Genomic DNA, 21,688 nt, shown 5'->3' with positions numbered 1-21,688 from the left:
AGACAAGGTGCCCCTTTTATTGGGAGACGCTTTTCACCAGGTTAGCAAAGAGAGGAGGCAACCCTCGGCTGCAGGAGAAGTAAGGGAAAAAGCAAGGGAAAAAGCAAGGGAAGGAGCAAGGACAGCAGCAGGGGTCAGCAGAGCCCTTGCCTAAGCCTGGCAGAGCCCAAGTGCAGTGTGCCATCATCCCCTCATCACAGGCAGGTCTGAATGGCAGCGGGGAAAACCCACCCACGAAATGCAAACCTGAAACACGGAACCAACCCTGGGTCCTGGTGAGGGAACTGGTTCTGAAGGAGGTACTGAAATGCCTTTTATGGAGTTCAGGTGACTCCACAGCAGGTTTTGCCTTCTCCCAGCAGAGCACCCTGTGCCAAGCCTGCCTGTGGGTAAAACCTTTTTGCTCCCATGAGTGAGAATCATCACAGGGCATTTTACCCACTGTCCACCCAAGCCTGGAGTCTGTGGAAGATTTTCTTCATTCACTGACGGAACAGATCAAACTTGTTTTCACTTGGAAGGACACTGCTGTGGTGTGACAGAGCTTCTCTGAGGACCTGACAAGCAGGAACGGGAAGGAGGGTCCGAAAGACGGGTCTTCTTCAGGATGGAACTCATTTTGTTTTCTTTCAAAAATGTCTGACTCATTTACACACAGGACTTTTCAAAACTAGGTATCTCTTGGATACATGACTAGGTGGAAAAGAATGAATGCCTCCCTTCTCCCAACCTCCCATGGGATGGATTAAGAAAAAAATCAGTCCTGGGAGAAGGACTGGATATGATGCTGCTCCCTCCAGCTCCCCCCTGGTCACCCCGTGGGGCAGGAGGCACAGCCTGACATTCTGGAGACCCCCCGTTTCAGTGCAGCTGCCTGGCAGAGGGGTAATGGATAGCACGGGTTAAGAGCAGTGCCAGGGGAGGAAAGTTGGTGGCAACAAAAAGCCAAGTGGGAACTGCTCCCTGGGGTCATGACTGAAGGTACACGTGTCCTGTGGGCTATAGATAGGACAGGGGATGTGCCACAGGGAAAACAAACACTGCTGAAGAGGATTTATCCCTCTTTTAATCCTCTTCTGCAACAATGGTTTAAAAGGGAAGGGTATTTTAAAAAATTACAGTCCTCTAATTTCATCTATTACACCCGACGTATTTTTATATTGAAGTTTACCTATGGAAATGAGGTTTGCTTTGTCGGTGGGTATTTAAAAAGCAAAATGACAGTGATTTATTATGTTTAGTAAAAATGTAAAGTTCACATAGAGCTACAATTATAGTATAAATCGTAGATGAAAATAGAATTTAAAGGCCATTTCAGTGCAGAATTGATGCAACCACCTTTCTGTTGCAGTTCAAAAATAAACTCAATATACCAACTGTGAGATTACTTTTTTCTAATGTGGATGTTCACATGGCCCGTAAAGGAAGTTTAAACATTTTGAATTTTCTTCTTTTTAATGTTTACAACTATACTCTTGGTATCAGAGCATTTAAAAAAAAAATTAAAAATTCAAGGTATTTTAGCCTCTTTTAGGAGGGGAACAATGTTTTCTTTATGAAGTTAACGTTAATTTGACTGTCAAGAGTAAATGCTTGAATTTTGCATCTAGGTAAATGATTTCATAGATTAAGAGTGAATAGGCTGTATTTTCTTTAAATACAAAACATCAATTTTCTACTAGTCCCAACAACAGCTATAACTAGAAACTGCTCAAAAAATAAAGTGTACAGATTGGAACAGACCTGACATTTTTTAAAATATGATATTTATCAAGATTTAAAATTTGGAGGCAAAAAAAAAAAGATCTAATTGCACAAAGATAGTTATCGTGTCCAATCGTGACAACAAATAACAATAATAAATAAACGTGAACTTTTGCCAAACAAAAAATTTAGGACAAGGAAAAATGATTCCTACTAAACAACCACTATTTTAAATTCAAAAAGAAAGGTGGCAGCATACAAAAATCCATCTTTCATACATTTTGATGGGAAGTTCGTATTTTGTTACCAGTCAATCTGCTACAGTAATAATTAACAATGATTCAATAGCAAAGTAGAATAACTGACTGAGCTTTCTTTAAAAACAAAAACAAAACAAACAAACAAACAAAAAACAAATGAAGATCAGACTATTTCTGAATTTCCAAATACCAAATTTGGATTTTAAAGATAAAACTCAGGAAAATTTGCAGTCCACTACTAATCTAGGTAATGTAATATATTTGCATCTATACCTACATTGAAGTGAGGAAATGCTAAGATTTCTCTTTTGGATCATAAATCTACTAACTGTGACACCAAATCAGTGATCAATAGGTATCATATGTAGACAAGCACCTTATATTATTTTAAATACAGACAAGCTATTCAAGTTCATGTTCCATATACCTACGTGCCTCAAAATATTTAACACTGTTGAGTGTAAACTACACAGAGAAATATGACAATATTCCTATCAAAATTAAGAATTACTATTCCTAAAGTGACAACTCTATAATACAATTAAGTGTCTAATATTTTAAAATTATTTATTACTGGCTTGTACAAGAGACCTCAGAGTTTTGCAGTGAGTCTGCTACTGTATGTAGCCTTAAAGCCATCAAGAATGTCATGTTCAATACTTCCTGATTCCACTATAAACCGACATACACTACAGGCCTTTGATTTGAAACGAATTTTAGATATGTATTTACAAGTACTTTTAAATATCTGTTATTATTTTAAGCCAATAAAGCAGAAATCCTGACACTTTGTGGTATCTGTGTAACCCTTCAGTGCCTGTCCTAACAAAACCCTGCTGTCCTTTGAAGTGGACACTGGAGGCAGAAACTCCTGATGGCCACGCAGGATTTGTGCACACAAGTCTCACGACCCACCTGCACTCTGGGGGCCACGGAGAGGATCCAAGGCCAGGGCACGGGGCAGTTTTATCCTGTTCCTTGTCAAACCCCTGCCATGCCCACAGAGAGCAGGACCAGCCGCCCTGATCGACTTCAGAGTTCCGTGACAGTCTCTGCCACAGCCACACAAATGCACTTTATGAGCAAGCAACCAGAGCAATTTCCTCAGGCTGCTTTGCATCTGCTGCTGCCCTGTTCATTTAATTTCCTTTTAAATGAAAAGGAAACAGAGATTTGTCCCTGCTAAAGGACACTGGAGCACCGAGGAGCCTGATTATTTTAAGATCTAAGTGCCTGAAACGTGGGTCCCTCTGCCACTCACTTATGCTACTTGCTCACCAAATATTCTAGAAATAAGCTCATTTCTGTACTGAACTTCAGCATGTGGTAGGATCTCTCAAACCTGACGGTATGCAAACACTGGGGTTAATTATCAGAGAAGTGGGAAAGAGGAGAAGGATTTTTTAAAGGTCTAGTCTCTTTCTTCAAAGCTTTAATTTTAACCATGCCAGTCTGAAGTTTACATAGAACCTAAATACATCTGGAAGACTTTATTCTGGAATAATTGGGATGTAATTTCAATCAGGGACCGAAAATTTAATAACTACTTTGCAAAGGTAAAAGAAAAGCAACGAAGTCATTAGTGTTCCAGTCAGGCTTCCCAGGAAAGCATTAAGCTAAAAATCTTTTGAGAACTGCTGAAAGGAAAGAAAAGGGTGAAGGAGAAGAGATTAAGTAGCAGCTCACTCTGAGAAAGAGGAGCTGATGCATCAGTGGGCACTGGCAAAGTCTGTGCCAGTATCTCAAATTCTCTGCAAGGGGAGCAGGGCACGTGATCACACGGCTTTGTGTTAAACTGGAAACCTCATCTTATTTTTCAATCTTCACATTTCACAGCATTGATCTCATTAAGCCACTGTTTTCACCTTGTAATTGCAGTGAATGGAGTTGCTGTGCAAAAGCTGTGGAGTAATGTTGCAAGTGAATGATGAGTATTTAATAATTGCTGTGGAACTGCATTTAACTGCACGTCCAAACTGAATTGAGTGGTCAAATGCAGTGGTGACATGGCTTGATAAAGTGGTGACTTGATAAAAACATGTCATTAGTCCTTAAAAGTAAACACTGTGAGATTTTAAGTAGCAACAGAGAAACTACTGCTGCTTATTTATAAAGGTAGGGAAGAAAAGCCTTCCATGCCACCAAATCTATTTTTTTCTATCAGTTAAAAAAAAAAAAGAAAATCAATGAATCTGCTAGTCCTTCAGGTGAGATTTTTCTATGCAATTGCTGCCATCAAAATACAGCTGATGTGTTACTTTTATACATCAGATCAAGGACATGTGCTGAGCACCAAACAACAGTTTGCTTAGGCAACAAAAAATTATGATCACCAATGTAGTTATAAATAAATGAGATACAAGAACTTCTAATATTTCATAAGAAATTTGCAACATTCTCCTATGCTCGCAATATAGCACAAATTGTGCAATTTTGGAAAAGACTAAGCAAGACAAGAAACAGCTTTTCTACTTAATGACAGGTTCTAAGACAGAAAACTATGAAAGCAAACTTGCAAATTGCTATAAATGCCAGACAAAAATAGAAAGCAAAGTGTCAAATGATCTTTGCCATTTGTTCAGACAAAAAAAAAAGAGAACAAAAATGAAAAACTCTCTGAGCACAGATAATCTGAACCAATGTCCTACATGTGATCACAGCTTCCTTTTAATGTTGAATAAAGCACAAGAGCAGAAGATGGGGGATGTTCAAAAATACCCTGTGCTATCATAACCTTACAGTTGATTAACTGAAAGGGAAGGATTGAAATTTCAGCTTTCCAGTAACAGTCTGATGTCACTTCAAGCAAGATTGTGCCTCTGTATTTGTCTCTGACTACCTTAATCTGTATATTTGCAGTGAACATGAGGAAGACTTTGATCAAAACACAACATGCATTTTACACAACAAGGAAGTCTACAGAGAGGCACTACATTTACAAAAGCAATTGAAGGTGGTTTCAAAGGGAGTTGACAGATTAGAGGATGATGACACTGCTGCTGCAGTCTCAATGGAAATCTGGCTTGATCTAATTAACAACTGCGAACTAGAACCACAAGAAGATAATTCAAACATGATTTAAAGAAGTTATATTACCTTTTTTACTAGTGTAGCAATGGAGCCTTTCCCTACTGATCACAGAACAAGTCACAGGTTCAACACTGAAGAGGAATAAAAGGCCTGATATCCTTAATTTACCTCCAGCATTTGAAATTGAAGTCTGAAATATCTGACTACAGAAGTAGAAAACATCCTCATATTCACATAAAAATAATAAAAAATGGTAAGAGTCCCACTCATGACAACTTGAGTGAATTGGTAAATGGAAATGGAAGATTATTTGGAGAGGTGACCCTGTTACTGAGTGTTCTGAGGTCCAACCAAGCAGAGGCAATGCAGCACAGCAGGACAACCTGCACGTTCCCCTGACACATCTGTGTACACACACCAGAAAGCTCCCAGGTTATTCCCATCTCCTTTTCGTTCAGATTCCTCACCCTGGGAAAAAATGCACTGGGAGGAAAACTTCCCAGCAAGGCTGAACTTCTCCAGGCTTGCAGTTTAGGGCAGCAGCAGTGCCAGGGACTGATTTGTGCTGACATTTCCACAACTCTCAGCATGAGGTGAGTGCTGCCTGCACACAGCCTTTAGCACAGGACCTTCTGTGAGTCTGAGCCCTGATGCACCTTTTGTACTAAAAATACATTTACTGGCACCTGGGGACATGGTTTAGAGGTGGACTTGGCAGTGCCAGGCTAATGGTTGGATTCCATAACCTGAGAAGTCTTTCCCTACCTAAATGATTCTGTGATTCTGTGGGTTCTCCTGTCTCTGAATGACAGCTGCTGCCACTGAGAGAATGTAACTTGTGCTTATGTGCACATGTGTGCTTAAACACACGTGTACAATGACACATAATCACCCTGCCAGGTCATCACTCTGACATTTTCCACTGGTTGCATTTTTTGGGTGGGAACTACAGCAGTGATTCACTTCATTTACTGAAAAATGCAGCAGCCATTTGGTACCATTCTGAGGGTTGTCTGACCACCTGAAAGACAAGGAGATAGGGAATCTCCAAATAAGTGAATTGTTTTATTCTCTTTGCAGTTATCTTCCTGCCTTTCAACCTTTGCTCGCAAAATGAGGAAAAAAAACCAAAACCCTTCTTATTGCAACTGGTAGTTTATATTAGATAGAAATAATACTACCTGAATAGCAAAGTGGCAACTGCAACTCAACACTTCCTTCAGGATATAGTAGTTACATACAGAGAGTACATAACTCTCTCTCTATTAATCCAGGCATTTCTCCTCTCTGGTCCTCAACATGCTCTGCATGTTTTTACCTTTGTGTCATAATCTTGTAGGCGTCTGGCAGGAAGCACTCCGTGTTCTCCATCTGGAAGGGGTCAGCATCACAGATCTTGTCGTCAGTCCGCCCGTAGTTGGCACTCTCGATCATGATGACATCGCTGCCCGGGCACCGCAGGTCGATGGAGTAACCCTCACAGGAGAGCTCCCTCCTCACCAAACCGAACGGGAGCGCTGCTCGGCTGAACCCTGCCAGGGAAACAAAGGGGAAAAGGGGGGTCCTGGTTAGAGCAGCTGGGACCAGTTCATCACTGGATGGGTGTAACCCAAAACTGTGTATTCTAGAGCCTTCCAGGCCATTGCCCAGAAACTGTCATCAATGAACCATTTACACCATCTGCACATAGAGCCTGACTCCTCAGGCTGTAAACTGGGTGTTCAGAGGCCTGTGAGACAGGAGGGTGCTCCTGTCCTCACACTCATTAAGGAACCCCCCACTCTGAGGGAGGTACTGAGCATCCCTGCCTGAACTGGAGGATAGATAATCTTGGAGTCTTGGGACTTTTTGAACCACTCGTGGGATCCAGAGGAAGACTGAGACCACCACTCTCAACAGGACTGCAACCACCACTCTCAACCAGACTGCAGATCACCAGACTGAGACCAGCACTCTCAGCTGGACTGCAACCACCACTCTTGCCCAGACTGCATCACCACTCTCACCAACAGGTTTTTTCCCTCTCCCTTTACTTTGGACTCAGGGGGCCCAAAAAACACCACCCTGTTCATGCCCCAGGGTGCTGGGTTATACATTTGGGTTTTGTGGGTTAAAACCAACTGTTTGTCAGTATAATCGTATTTATTGTATTATTTTATTAAATTGTTATTCTGACTTATAATCTCTCTTTTGAGTTGAGTTCATTTCCCCTGCTGGTTAACTTTTAAACCAGCACAAGGGGATTGAACCCAAAGGATAAATGGCATTGGACTCCTCCTTTTCTGTCACATCAGCACTAACCCACTCCCAGCTGGCATCACCTTTCCTCCACTACAACATCACCCTGGGGGTGATTGGCCTCTCTGGGGTTCCTTGGAGGTGGGTGGTTCAGATGAGGCTGGACAATTCCTGGTTCTCACTGTTTGCTGAGGGTGAGCCCATTTTGGGCTGTAAGGCCCGAGAGCTGAAAGTGCTGGGCAGAGGAGGATCATCTGCAGCACAGGGGAAGGTCACCATGGCTTGGAGCATTTCCATCCATGTCTCCTGGCTGTGCTGAGGGCTCAGGGATGCTCATCCCTTCCCCTGGCACAGCAGCCAGGGTGAGTGCCCTCTCTGCTGTACCCTTAGCAGGTGTTCATGCCACAAACAGCCACGTGCAAAGCTCTGCTGCTGCAAAATGTCTTTTCCTACGTATTCTTCAGGAATCGTGGGTTTAACATTTGCTTTGTGTGAGAACATGAAAATGTTATATATAATATTATATAATATGTTATATTATAACACCAAGTCAGTGTGCTGAAGGCAGGGCACCCTCACACAGTTTGACCTGGTACCACGTCAAGAGGAGCATCTTTCATGGAACTGTCACATCCCTGCACCACTGCTGGGTCCTCAATCTGGGAAAGGAGGAAATTCCTTGTCACTGCTCCTGATCCTGGTCCAGGCAGACAGTGGAGCCTGTCTGCATGACTACACTGCACGTTCCACTGCCCACCTCTGTTCTCTCTGCTCCTGCCTCCCCTCCCTGGGCACAGTCAGACAGGCTGTGTCTGCAGGCAGCAGAGCAGGCAGGATTTGCAGAAGTGATTTTAAAAGAAGAAAACAAAACAACCACCAAGAAACCTAAAGCCATAGTTCCAACTTCCAACTTCATTAGTCTTTCTTACTTTGTGTCTCACTCTCTCCAGGAAGAGTTGGTTCCTTTTGCTTCACTATTTTGTGACTTGATCCAATAGACATGCTGATGCTTTACCTGGCTGAACTTCAGTGCCCCTCACTATGTCTTTTACATAAATTAAACCACATACAGATAAGATTTTGAACAAATATAGAAATGATTAGTACCACAAACTGCAGATGTGTACTGAACAAAATCTCCCCCTCCCAAAAATGATACATGTGTTTCATGGAATTCTCACTTTTAAAATGTTTTCTCTACATAAGAGAATTTCTAAAAATAAGTAACTTCTCCAGTGAAGCAGCACAAAATACTTTAGAAACAAAACAAGGTTCAGCTATTCATCCACATGCTTAGTCTTTCAGAGACATTTCTTTATGCAAAAAATATATTACATCAGAAGAAAAACTGTCTGTATACTACAGTTTCTTGTACACAGTTACTGATGGATTATTATCAAACAGAGTATTCCTGTTTCTTACAAATCTATGTGCATTACTGCCTTTTGGAAGACAAGCTGGGTAACATGGTAGTGCCAAGATCCTATTTCTTTAAAACAGCAAATCCTTCCTAAATTTTTACTAGAATTATAGATATTTCCTATTTTTTAAAAATGTCTTCGCAATACAGAAGCACAAGGCCATTAATATTTCAGTGCAGGCTGCTGGAGACCAGTTGTGACAGCACAGACAAACAGCTCCTACACATGGAAAGTTGGAGCTCTACGGTGTTTTGAAGGCAAAGAAAATAAACTTTTCTTAGAAAGTACGATGTGTTAGAAGAGGCAAGGAAATAAGATCTAAAAAAACTCACAAGACAACTCGAGATAACCCTTTGATAGGAAATTTTCACACGAACCAGAGGCTGTCACTTTTTCTATTGAATTAATGATCTGTGGATTAAAACTCCCACCGTATGAAGATGATTATCTGTTCGGGCTGCAAAAATAAAGTTTTTTATAACCATCATGGATAGTTTTTTATAACTATTGGGATGTGGCTCCCGAGCAGCCAGAGTCAATCCCCCCATCCACCCCTCCAGTAGCTGCACGCCCCTGCCTTCCCCTGGCACCAGCCTTTGTACCCCCTGTGTATGATCTGACACAAGGGGCTGGTGTGACCCCACTGCAGAAGAACCTGTGAGTTCCAGAAGGAGCAGATCTTGGACTTGCTGTGGATTCCCCTGGCACAGGGGAAGCAGAAGGCCAGAGCCCAGTGACCAGCTCTGCCTTTACCTAATATTTTGTGGGACTGTATCCTACATGAAAGCATCCCTGTTACCCCGCCAGCACATTTCAGGGTTTGCTTATGGGGGGGGGGAAAGCACCAGGTTCCATCCCCAGCTCGCTCCTGGCCACCAGTCCAGCCATGAGCACACACCATGAGCAATAACAACCACTATTATTAGAGGCTTGCTGAAGTGTCACGAGCTGAGAGCTGGGAAGAGCTGAAACACGAGCCCGTCACATTTACACCCTCCGTGTTCCTCCCATGCAGCAAATTAATACAAGGAGGGCAGAGGCTGCTCCTGGCTCATGAGGTGGGCACCGACCTCACGGATCCCACAGCACAGGCTCCACTTCTGCCTGGGAATATCTTGAATTCAAACACGACACCTCTGCAGCTTGCTACAGAGAAATCAGCTCCCTGCAAATCTTATTTCATCATCTGTGGCAGCCACTATAAGGACTACGAATGTGTTTCATCCTGCAATTTTTCCCCCTGCAGGCATCCGTGAGAAGTTCTGTATTAGAACTTCTGTTTTAGAACAAACACAAAAAAATACTAGAGCGAGGTTAGATCACTTCACAGGCAACAGAGGACACGCCTGAGATTGCAATGTAGGTGTTACATTGCAAAAGCAGAAAGCAATAAAGCAAAACAACGCGGTGCGTGCTAGGTGGGAATGCTGCTCTAAGGAATCTCTATGGCGCAGAAAGAATTTTAACTAAATAAAATAAATAAATTTGAAGTCCACTGGCAGAGCCGCTGTGATCTTTATGCTGAAGCTTTATTTGCAATTTTCTCCTATCACCAAAGAAAAAATAAGTGTATCAACAAGCAAAGTGTAATTCAATCCATCTTGCAATCCTGACAATCGAAGAAAGAACTTGTGGGAGGCCCTGTGAGCGAAAAATCAATATTGCAGCTTTGTGCCGTGCAAATGTGAATACTGCCAAATAGCAGTGCTTAGGGTAAAATGAACTGTTTTGCTCCATTTTCTCCTCTCTGAACAAATGATTTTGAAACGACAGCTTCTTTTGGAGCTATAAAACGTCGAGCAATAACTCCCCGTGCTTCAGGCAAGTGATTGGAATAAATACCTCTTGGCAACAGGTGCAATGACTTAGGACTGAAATTCATTTACATTCAGGAGATAATTCCCGATAAACAGATGCACTGCCACGGGATGGAAGGCTGAGCAACCACCATCTGAATGATCCAGCATCATTCCAGAGTTTCTCAGGCTCAAGTGTGGGGCTCTGTCAGTAATGGATGTTGTCACCAGTAACTTTGGATCTCCAACGCCATTCCGGGTGAGTATTCCTAGTGCTGCATTTTCTAACCAACCTCCACTCCACCTGCTGCTTGCCTTGCTGTACCTGGAACAATCCTATTTTGTTTGGCAGCCAAAATCACCATTCCTCCTTGTCCTAGTTAGAACAGCTGGGACCAGTTCATCACTGGATGGGTGTAACCCAAAACTGTGTATTCTAGAGCCTTCCATGCCATTGCCCAGAAACTGTTCTCAACAGACCATTTACACCCTCTGCCCAGAGCAGCCCTGACCCCTCAGGCTGTAAACTGGGTGTTCAGAGGCCTGTGAGACAGGAGGGTGCTCCTGTCCTCACACCCAGTGTGGAACTGTGAGACAGGAGGGTGCTCCTGTCCTCACACCCAGTGTGGAACTGTGAGACAGGAGGGTGCTCCTGTCCTCACACCCACTGTGGAACTGTGAGACAGGAGGGTGCTCCTGTCCTCACACCCAGTGTGGAACTGGGAGACAGGAGGGTGCTCCTGTCCTCACACCCAGTGTGGAACTGGGAGACAGGAGGGTGCTCCTGTCCTCACACCCACTGTGGTGAGGGGAGTACTGGGCATTCCTGCCTGAACTGGAGGATATATAATCTTGGAGTCTTGGGATTTTTTAACCACTCGTGGGATCCAGAGGAAGACTGAGACCACCACTCTCAACCAGACTGAGACCACCACTCTTGCCCAGACTGCACCAGCACTCTCACCAACAGGTTTTTCCCCTCTCCCTTTACTTTGGGCTCATGGGGCCCAACAAACACCACTCTGTTCCTGCCCCAGGGTGCTGGGTTATACATTTGGGTTTTGTGGGTTAAACCCAACTGTTTGTCTGTATGATCGTATTTATTGTATTATTTTATTAAATTGTTATTCTGACTTATAATCTCTCCTTTGAGTTGGGTTCATTTCCCCTGCTGGTTCACTTTTAAACCAGCACACTCCTCTTCCTGCTAAAGGCTCTAAGACAAGCTGTGCCCAGGCTGACACAGCCCCTGCTGCTGCCACCCAGAGACACAAAATGCTCCCCAGCCGCAAAGACCTTCCTGGTGCTTGGGCTGGGACTTCCAGCACAACCTAAACACTGACTTGAGCAAACCTCTCCTACCACAGGCACCATATGCTGTCTCTGATTCACTCTTTGTGTACATTAATCACTGCTGGATGTGACTATTTATTTTATTTTTTTTCAAGAATGGAAGAAGATTAATATCTAATGAGAAAAAGAGCATTGTTTTTGTCCTGCTGACCATTTTTGATTATAGAAAAGCTTCCTGGCAAACATATGTTTCCTGCACTCCATATCTGCCTACAGATTAGTTGAGTGCAGGCTCTTTACTGAGAGAAGAAAATAAACTGCTTTTGCAAAATCGCATTTCCGAGGAAAAAAGGTAGAGGGGATTTTTAGTGGTAATATACATTCTTTAATACTTTATTGATCAATGCACGTAGAAAAACAAAATGAAAGGAAACATCACAAACAAATATCTTTCCTCTGATATTTTAGTATATCAAATAAAAAATACAAGTTCTATGAAAGGACTAACTCAGAATCACATTTCAAAAATATGGTAAATTCATATCTGGCTAAAAATTTCTAACTGGAGTTTGCAATGCCTTATTTACCCTTCTACTGTCTTGGTTCCTCCAGAGAAACTATTTGTCTTTACAAGGATAACCTAAATTTGTCAAAGTGCAAAGAAAAGTTAATAATTCACAGCATCCTGCCCACTTGCATACCATCTTTCTGAGCTGTCAATAATAAGAGAGCGAGCTAAGTTTGGTAGATAAAAGCAAAAAGGCACCACCACATTTGAATGTTCACCCCATGCAGAGGAAAAACAGTGGAATGTAAACAGGCTAACATCAGTACTCAACATCAGAAGCAAGGAACCTTTGATTAAAACTTAAAGCATAGAGAAAGTCAACATGGAAATACAAAATTATTTCAAAAACGCAGATACTGGAAGAACTGAGAATCCAAAACAAATCTCTGCAGAAATAAATATATATATATGTCTCTGTGAGGAAGGAAATATTGCCTCTCGTGTTATTTGGCTGTAACAGAAAGGTCTTTTGAAAAGAGCACATCTTTTCAAGCAGAATGTTTACAGTTGTCTCTTTCACAATCTCTTTTATTTTACCATATCATGCAACGTGATGATTTAAGTTCCACATGAGATGAAGTGATGCGTCCTGGGCAGCATTTCAATAATAGAGACTGAACAAATGCAAAGCCCGACGAGAACTGTGCTGAGAATCCTCTCCCTCTCCAGTGAAGTGCACACACAGGAGGGTGCAGGGAGACAGCTGAACACACTCTGCCATCTGAAAATCATGCAAGTGCTCAACATGGGCCCTGCAAAGCTTTTACAATCCCACAGACAAGCCTCAGCATCCTGCAGTTCCTAAAGAACTCTGTGGAAGGAGAGTTTTCTCCCCTCTCTCAGCACTGTATGTATTTCACACAGACAAGCACGTTATTTTGTTAAACAGCTTTTAAATTACCCAATCCTGGTCAGCAGATCACTACCAACTACTACAAGGACAGAGGCAATTGAAATGACAACTGTGCTTTCTGGTTCTGTCTTTGAAGGAAAGAAGACACTCTGGCAATCATGTCTATTAAAAGATTACACTGGCACAGCAAGAGCTGCTGACACAGCCCAGAGGTCTGGAGTTCACAGCTCCTCTTTGAGGGGAGGCACACAAACCCCTCTGTTCACTGGGGTCACACTGAGCAGGAAGCAATCACTGCAAAAATACTCTCTGCAATTTATGTATGTACCCATTCTTGGCAATTAAGATGCTGGAAGGAGGGGACACCAAGAGAAAAGGGATTATTTAGCGAGGGAAATCTATTTTCTAGGGAGAGACATCTTCCTCCTTTATTGCAAACTCGTTCATAAAAACAGGATTAATGCAAAACAAGGTAGATGGAAGTGTCTCATTACCTGAACTTTAACAAAGAGGCACAGAGTCCAAAGGAACAGACCTGACCATTTAAATTACATGGAGGCAAAGCAACTTCTTCACTGAATAAATGAGCTGTGAGGGGTGATTCTTAACACTGCTTTCTAGAACTCTGTTTTTCAGACGTTTCATATTTTAATTACTTGACTGAAATCTGGAAACCTATCTCTTACAAACCAGAAATACGAACTGCTATCAATAAAAGCTTTTAAAAATCTTAATTATCTAATGAAGGCTTTTTAGAAATATTTTTTACGTTTTATTTGAACACGATTTAGTCTTTCAAAAAATTAAAATTTTAAAAATCTCTGTCAAATTTTAATGTCTTTCAAGATTCGGTGCGAGCAGCAGAATTACATCTGCAAGTAATTTTCTGTAATTGTATGCTTAATATTCAGCATGCATAAACATAAAGTACGTATGTCTGCTTAATGAAATTCAGGAGAGGGGCCAGAGTCACACCCTCTGACTCACACCAGGACGGGTCCTGCCTCCCAGGTTCACTGAAACTCATTACAATTTTCCTTCTACGTTTTCCAGCCTCCGTGCAATTCTCAAAAATAACCCTATGAGGCTCTCTTCAGCAAAAAAAAAAAAAAGAGCCAGGGCTTTACCTACTTTCTGTGCCTTGTGGAATGATTCAGCAAAACCTGAAGTGAGCAGCAGCACTGACAGCGGGGATCCCTCCCTGCACGGCTGCCAAGGAGCTCAGGGGAATCCTCCCAGACAGCTCTCACCCCTCGCTCAGGAGGGCAAGGATGTGTCTCTGAGGGGGCACAATTAAAGGGCTTTTTTGGACTGTGTTTTTGTGAGGGTTTGTGTGTGTGTGTGCACTTAATAGCAGGAGAGGAAAGAGGATGAGACAGACCTGCAGACACAGTCCTGCAATCACCTGCACACATCCCACACAGTCCCAACACTGTCTGGAAGGAATCTCCACTAGGGGAAAAGAGAACAGTTTGGTCTTCATGCCCATTTAATCCTTCACCTGCCTGCTGAGGCTGCCATTAGAGTGCTAATTAATGCTAAACTGTGAAAATGGGCTCCTGCACTTTGAATCCAGCCACACTGAAACTGGAGAGAAACCACTAATTCCTTTAATGAAAGTCACCAAACCAGAGCCTGGTTCCTGGCAGCGTTTTAGCAGTGCCTGCATATGGCAGATGGAAACCACGTGATCTAAACATGAAAGTCTAAATATCTAATATAAAAATACGTGTTCTTCAGTTCTCACCTAGAACCACGTTTTATTCTCATCTGCATGCACCTTTCCCACCCCTTTCAGTGGGAGCTGCATGCATGAGAGCAAGACTTTGCCCTCTTGATCTAAAATTATCCCAGTTTAAAACAGCATTCATCTGTCAATGATATTTCTTCTCTTTTGCCAGCCAGATGTCTGTTCTCAGCCTGCAAGAATCTCCTTCCTTTTTTTTCCTTCCCATCACACACACTTGATCCTCTGCCAGCCCACAGCAAGCACTCTACCCTTTTCTTTCTCGCCATTAAATACGTTGCATCTTCCAAATTTCTCAAGGCAAGTAAGTCCCATGGTCTCTGTAAACCCCCCTCCTGGAGGGTTATCTCCAGTTTACCCACTGTGAACTCTCTGAGCACACCACCTGTCAGGAAGGAGAAGCTTCTGAATCAGAAACAACCCCCAAGAAAGGGAGGTAAAGACACACAAAGGCTGATGTGTCAGAAATGTTGTGTCAACAGGATTTCCCATTGAATTATTTCCTCGGCACAGGATACCGGGAGCAGAATAAAAATAAATATTCTTTTTATTTTCTACAAAATTGTATTTTGACAACAATTTATACTTCCAGTTATCTCAATCATTTTTGATTGGAAACCACGTGTTGAGGAGGGGCAGAGGAAGAGGAAGACAGTGGAACTTCCATCAGCAGTATTCAGACTGACCAGCTGACAAAAGAAATATGCTTTTATTCCCATCATTAAGAATCCCAAAGCCTTGTCAGCTCAGAGGTTGATAGAAGCCATGAAGAGTTGTATAATTTCCCTGGGAATATGTGCATTGGTGGAAGTCAAATCATCCCAGCAGGTGACATGTTGGGTGCCAGTAATAACCCCTGGTGTCCTGTGTACACTGCCTTCTTAAATCAAATATAGCCTACCCTATGTAAGGAAGGAAAACATTTCATCTCACTAAAATACCTGATAATTCTGGCTCATTTTAAAGAAAATGTTATTCTACGAGTGCCAGAGTTTAAAATACCAAATACAGCCCCAGTGCTAAAAAACCACCACAGATTTAATTATTGTACAATTGCTATCATATGGCAATATCTGAGATCACAGCCATAAAATTACAAAGGGGGCACTTTCTTGTTTACAACAGAATTATATATTCATTACAAATGGAATCAAGAAACAATATAAGAGTTCATATACTCTCTTTTGTTTCAATAAAACGATGGGTGGAGTCAATTGTCACAGTGTAATTTACAGTGGAAAAATGATGTGGTTAATTTTAATGAGGGCAAGCTGCTTAAGGAGTGCTTATGAGTATGCAAATAGCACAGCAACCCCCTCTCATTCAGCATTCTCATTCAGCTCCTGAAACATTGCAGAGGACTCAGGAGCAGCAAGGAGAACCAGTGGAAACATAACCCAAAATCCACAGTCATGCCTTCCCAAAACAAGGAGAGCCAGGTGAGGAATGGACTTCAAGGTAAATGTGCCATCACTTTAACTGTTCCCATAAATAGATATGAGACAAGAGGAGCAAGCAATCTTGGAAAATACCTGTCAGAGTGAAAGGTTTTCCTCCTGACCTTACCTTCTATGAAATATTTGTGGACTTCTGAAAGACTGTTATAGAGAGGAGAGGGACACACAACCCATAGTTTTTACAACATACTTAAGGTTCTGGCACATTCTGTGAATCGTGGAATAATCTTACATAAGATGCTTGAGAGCATCCTCTGAAAAATAAATTGCACGAAGAAAGGAAAATTATTTCACTTTTATAAATAACTGAGGAAGATACACAGTTCTAACACGCTCCCTGGGCAGCAGGGAGTGAGAATGGCAACACAGGTCCCATTTCCAGAGTAAATAACAGAAGCAGGCACCTTTTCTACCCTGTCAAACTGCTGCTCATCACCTATAAAGGAACTGGGTATCACTGCAAAATGAAAGACAAGGGAGATGAAGGGACAGGATCGTTAAATTCCACCTGGACTCAAATTCAGGGCTTCTGTGTTTGAATTCTGGTTTTCAGTCCTGGAATTTGTCTGCCTCCCTCACCAACTGTCACAAGGTGTATGGCAAGAAGGCTCTCAGCTTCTGAGAACCAGCTAATGAATGCTCAAATGAAATAAATGAAAAATCAGGATCCCTGAAATCTCTGAGCACTAAGACAGAAAGGAAACAATTTTCCATAATTATGTGATAAAAGTTCCACATTTAATACTACTTACATTAGGAAGTAACAAAAGGGATGAACAGACACTAACACAACACAGAAAGGAGAACTTTTCATTTGCTGATTACTTCAATTTAGCAGCACACATCTAACAGCTGAAAGACTGTGCTTCCAAAGCTGTTCATTGATCTTAATACAACCCATAATAAAGGGCTAGAAAAGCACCAAACCACGGGAAAAAAATCACTGTTAGGTGCTCAAGTATAAACCCAACAAGCAGCGAGACAGAAGTGCTGCACCGTAACTACAGGTGTGGAAGGCAATTTCCTCAGTAATTAATGTATTTTGCATGGTGCCTCACTGTCCCAGGTCACAGCTTTCTCCTAAAGAAATCTTTCCCTGCACATCCAAGGCCAGTATTCCAGGAGCAGAGAGCTGTGCAGTGAAGATCTGACTGCTCCACTCCTTTCCTCACCACCTAAATAATTGCTCTCTTTGCTGCCCAGAGCCCTGTGTGGTGCTGATCAGGGGCTGATTCAGGGGCACAGGCAGATGGGTGGGTTCTGCCATCCCAGGGGATGCTGCCCATGTCCCCCCAGGGTCCCTCCCCTGCCCACCCAGTCCCATCCATCCCTGCTGCTTTCCCAAGCAAGGTGATTTCCACATGATCATGATCATGGATCATGGGAGCGGGATCAAAGCTGCCATTATGGAGCCTAATTGAGGAGGGAGCTGTTCATCTGCTGGGGATGCCAAGGGGGGAAGGAGAAGGTCAGGGGTGTGCAAAGAAGGCAGGGATGAGCAGGTGTTAGGGTAACTATTTAAATCAGGCATCCTGACATAATCATTTATAACACAGGCTTTGGGCTCCCTGGAAGGCACCAAAGCTGGATATCCCATCTATTCCACTCAGTAAGCAAACTGCATCTCTTTTTGGTCCAAACAATGACTGTGTGAGTCTGCAGCACCACAAAGCTGCATTTAATGAAACTGTTCTCTGCAACTTATACAACCCCACGCTGTGCTATTGTATTTTGTATTGTATATCCCACCACTGCAGTGCCACCTCTGCCATTGCTGACTTTGAACTCCAGATCCTTGCTCTGATTCAGCAAGGTATGGCCCATGTTATCCTTAAATATACAATAAAGGCAGTGTTTGAGCTCCAAACCCAAAAAGAACCCTATTTTCCACAATGGTTTTCACACACATAAGCCCCCAGGAGCTTACAAGGGTACTGCACGAATCAAATGCAAAATACAGGAATAGTATTATCTCCCACTGAATTGCTGTCACCTCTGAAGGATGTGTTGAGATCCAACATTACACAACTGTTCACAGCAGCAATTTTGTAATATTTTATCTGCTTGAAAATAATAGGGAATTTTAGGTAAGCAGAATCTTAATTACCTCAATTAAGTTCTCCTCCTGCATCACTAATATCGTTGGGAGCTTTGTCATTAACCTCGATGAGAGCAGGACAGATTTTTTAGAATTTAACCCGGACACTCAATATTCTTGTTCTAATGAAAAAGGCATTAATGAGCTTCATTAGGCTACTCCATTTTAAAGAAGTGTCTCCAGCAGCCAACTTCCCTCCCCAGCCTGATGGGGCACTGGGGCAGAGGGAGCCAGGACACACCGGAGTGTTTGGGTCACTGTCTTTTTATTGACTCAATGAGCTCCACGTTCAGCCCCAGCATGGGAAGAGCAACACCTTTTGACTCACTTCAGGAACTCCCTGAGGTGGAGATGACAAAACGTGTACACACTTTTGAAATTAAAACCGAGGTGGCACAGCTGAGAGACTTATATGTAGTGAAATAAACACAATTAAGAAAAGAAATCCTCCCTGTAATTAAAAAATGACACAAATTTTCTATAGAGTCTGCACGGAAGATCCTCAACCCATTTCAAACGCTGCCTTTTTTTTCCAGTCATCTACTGAGACACATTATGGGAAAACTAGTGATCTTCTATGACCTTCATTTTATTTTATTAAACGCAGCAGACTCCTCATGCTGAATACGAAATAAAAAATATGCAACCCAGGAAAGTACTTTAAGAGAAAATGCCCTTTGGAGGACCCAATTTCAGTCTTGATACGTAATGATTCAAATTTGCCAGTGACATTTGAATAAAAATCTCTATTACATTGTTGTGTTCAAAATTCTATTCCGAATTACTAAATTTAGAACGGGTGCTGTACATCACAACTCGGTCAATGCTTTATAAACATGGGAAATACATATTTGAAATACAAGTGATGTTAGAACAGACTAGTTGTACTCCCCCTCCTTAGCCACATTTTAGGATAGGTTTTCTGTTTCCAGCAGCTATCCCACTGGCAGTAGTAAAAGCCTCCCAAATATCAAAATACACTCTTTGTTTACACCACAGTGGCTGATGTATTTTGCTAATAAAGCCTTCAAGGAGAAAATAATGTGAATTGCCCAAGCAAGGGAAACTGGCACTTGCAGATGCCATTTTATCTTTCCCAGGGCTCTGAGGACAATTGAAAAGCGTCACTTGTTGCAGTCCCCTGCCTCTGAAAAACCTGGGGGAGAGAGGGGAGAGGGTCAGGAGGTCTGTTATCCCTGCTAGTAAGTGCAGATTAACGAGTCACTACCCGACATAATGTCCACTGAATTGCAGTTCTGAGCAACCTGCCTAAAATCCCAAACACTGAACAACACCAAGCCTCATTTGTAGCTGGTTTAGAGCAACACCAACGTGGGATAGGTGTAGCTGCTCACAGCAATATTGGGGGGCATTCAAATTTGGCAGGGAGGGGACTTATGGAAATCCCTCTCCCTAATTAAATCAGAGAACGAGAGTTTGAAGTGGTAAATAATAAATCACAAAGAATCCTCCATCTGGTTGTCAAGGAAACCAGTATGCCTCTGCCATAATTGCTGTGAGCCCAATCTTGCCCTTTTTGACATGGAGCCTTATCAAGCATTCTGGTCAGAGACTGAGAAAGTGGCTTTTCTGCTCCTCTCAGGGAGGGAGCTCAGGCTGGGCGGCGTCAGACTGGGACGGACCAGGAGCTCCAGCACTCCACCATCAACATCCCACCTGGAACGGGACTGCCTGGAATGGGACTGCCCCTGCAGTGCCACTGACAGCAGCTGTGCTCCCTGGAAAGGCATTCCTAATTTCCTGATGCTAACACCCTGAGAGCCTGGTCACCTCAGCCCAGGTATTCCCAGTTCCCCTGCGCTCCCTCTCCCCCAAGCACATCCTCCTAGGAGCAGGAATTCCTTTCACTCACAGGTCCCAGGCATTCCCAGCTCCCCTGTGCCCCCTCTCCCCTGAGCACATCCTCCTGGGAGCAGGGATTCCTTGCACTCGTGGACACGTTAAGCTGCTTGTGAAAGACCCGAGCAGGGAAAAGGGAAGCGCAGGAACAAAATAAATTCTTCCAAAGGCCCAACGAAACAGATTAAAAATTGACTCCACGCCAAGTCATTCAGATGGCTCAATGCATCATTGTCTTTTTCCTCTGCCATGATAATTACCTTCTATAAACATATCCAAACTTGTTTTTTCCTTCTGTTTCTGGTGTAATCACACATCGCCGCTGGACACGCACCAAACTCTGAGCATAAGCAATTCTCAGGGCTTCAACACCAGGAAGGCCAAAAAGGGAGAAAAGCTATATTGGTGTCTCTATCTCATCCTTCAAGAAATCCTGAAGCAGGTTTTAGAGGAAGTATCTTCAAAGTAAGGAAACAGGAGGAACAACAGGCAAGTACATCATGTTCCCGGCTGACTTGAAGCAAAAGAAAACCAGGAGACACAGGGAAGAATTGTGAGAAGGAAAAAACCCATAAAAACTCCCTTTAGGAACTACAGAGAGAAAAAGGCCACCGGAAAGATTTCTCAAAGAAGATTCTTGTTTGAAACTCCTGCAACTACTGACCCATAGACAGAACTTCTTTTCATTCCTACTCTAATCCAAGCAGCAACCACCAAACCCATCTTCTTTAACATATTTTTATATATTTAATGTTAGCAAAACACGTAAAAAGTAACAAGACTGTTACACCCTTATGATTTTAATTTTTTGCTGCATGATATTCCAATGATCTTTGTTTCATTCAGTACTTAAAGAACCCAAGGAATTCAGCTCAGGATCCAAGTTTCAATGGGACGCTCTGGATGCCCATTATATTATTCCCAAACTTTATCACGACATCACATTTGGTAAATGTAATTTACAGATTTATTTTTACCCATCACTCAAAGGGGTACAGCATGCTAACAGCACTTTCTTCTGTCTGTTCAGCTGCTACTCAGAGAAAGCTATTCAGTTTTATTGACTCTAGCAATTGTCATCTTTTTTTTTTTTTCAGTTTTGAGATAAACCAAACATCTCAAGAAAACATATGGTGAGACACAGTAATATTTAACTGTTCTAACATAAACTAAGGACACTGGTAAAATCCTTTGTTCAACAGATCTGCAGACATGCAAGGCACAAAAAGCAACAAATGTTTGTTCCAGAGCAGGCTCAACCAAAGCAAAATAAACCCTCCTCCAAACCCAACCCAAATCCCTTCCATATTCCTCTTCCAAGGAAGTACAATGCAGGTGTTTGGTAGCTAAGAGAGCTTGGGCA

General features: G+C 42.5%; 1 protein-coding gene across 22 annotated transcripts in view; it reads right to left on the bottom strand.

Moving 5' to 3' along the window:
* Window positions 1-21,688, bottom strand: part of ADGRL2 (adhesion G protein-coupled receptor L2) — a 371,310-nt gene that overhangs the window by 66,624 nt on the left and 282,998 nt on the right. For all 22 annotated transcript variants that reach the window (XM_027683320.1, XM_027683316.1, XM_027683326.1 and 19 more), the window contains one exon: window positions 6,313-6,526. In XM_027683320.1, coding sequence (XP_027539121.1) covers window positions 6,313-6,526 — 214 coding nt within the window. The remainder of the gene's footprint in view (window positions 1-6,312; window positions 6,527-21,688) is intronic.

The sequence above is a fragment of the Neopelma chrysocephalum genome, unplaced genomic scaffold, assembly GCF_003984885.1.
Source record: "Neopelma chrysocephalum unplaced genomic scaffold, ASM398488v2 Primary Assembly neopelma1_64, whole genome shotgun sequence".
NCBI lineage: Eukaryota > Metazoa > Chordata > Aves > Passeriformes > Pipridae > Neopelma > Neopelma chrysocephalum.
This window is presented reverse-complemented; position numbering and strand designations above follow the sequence as displayed.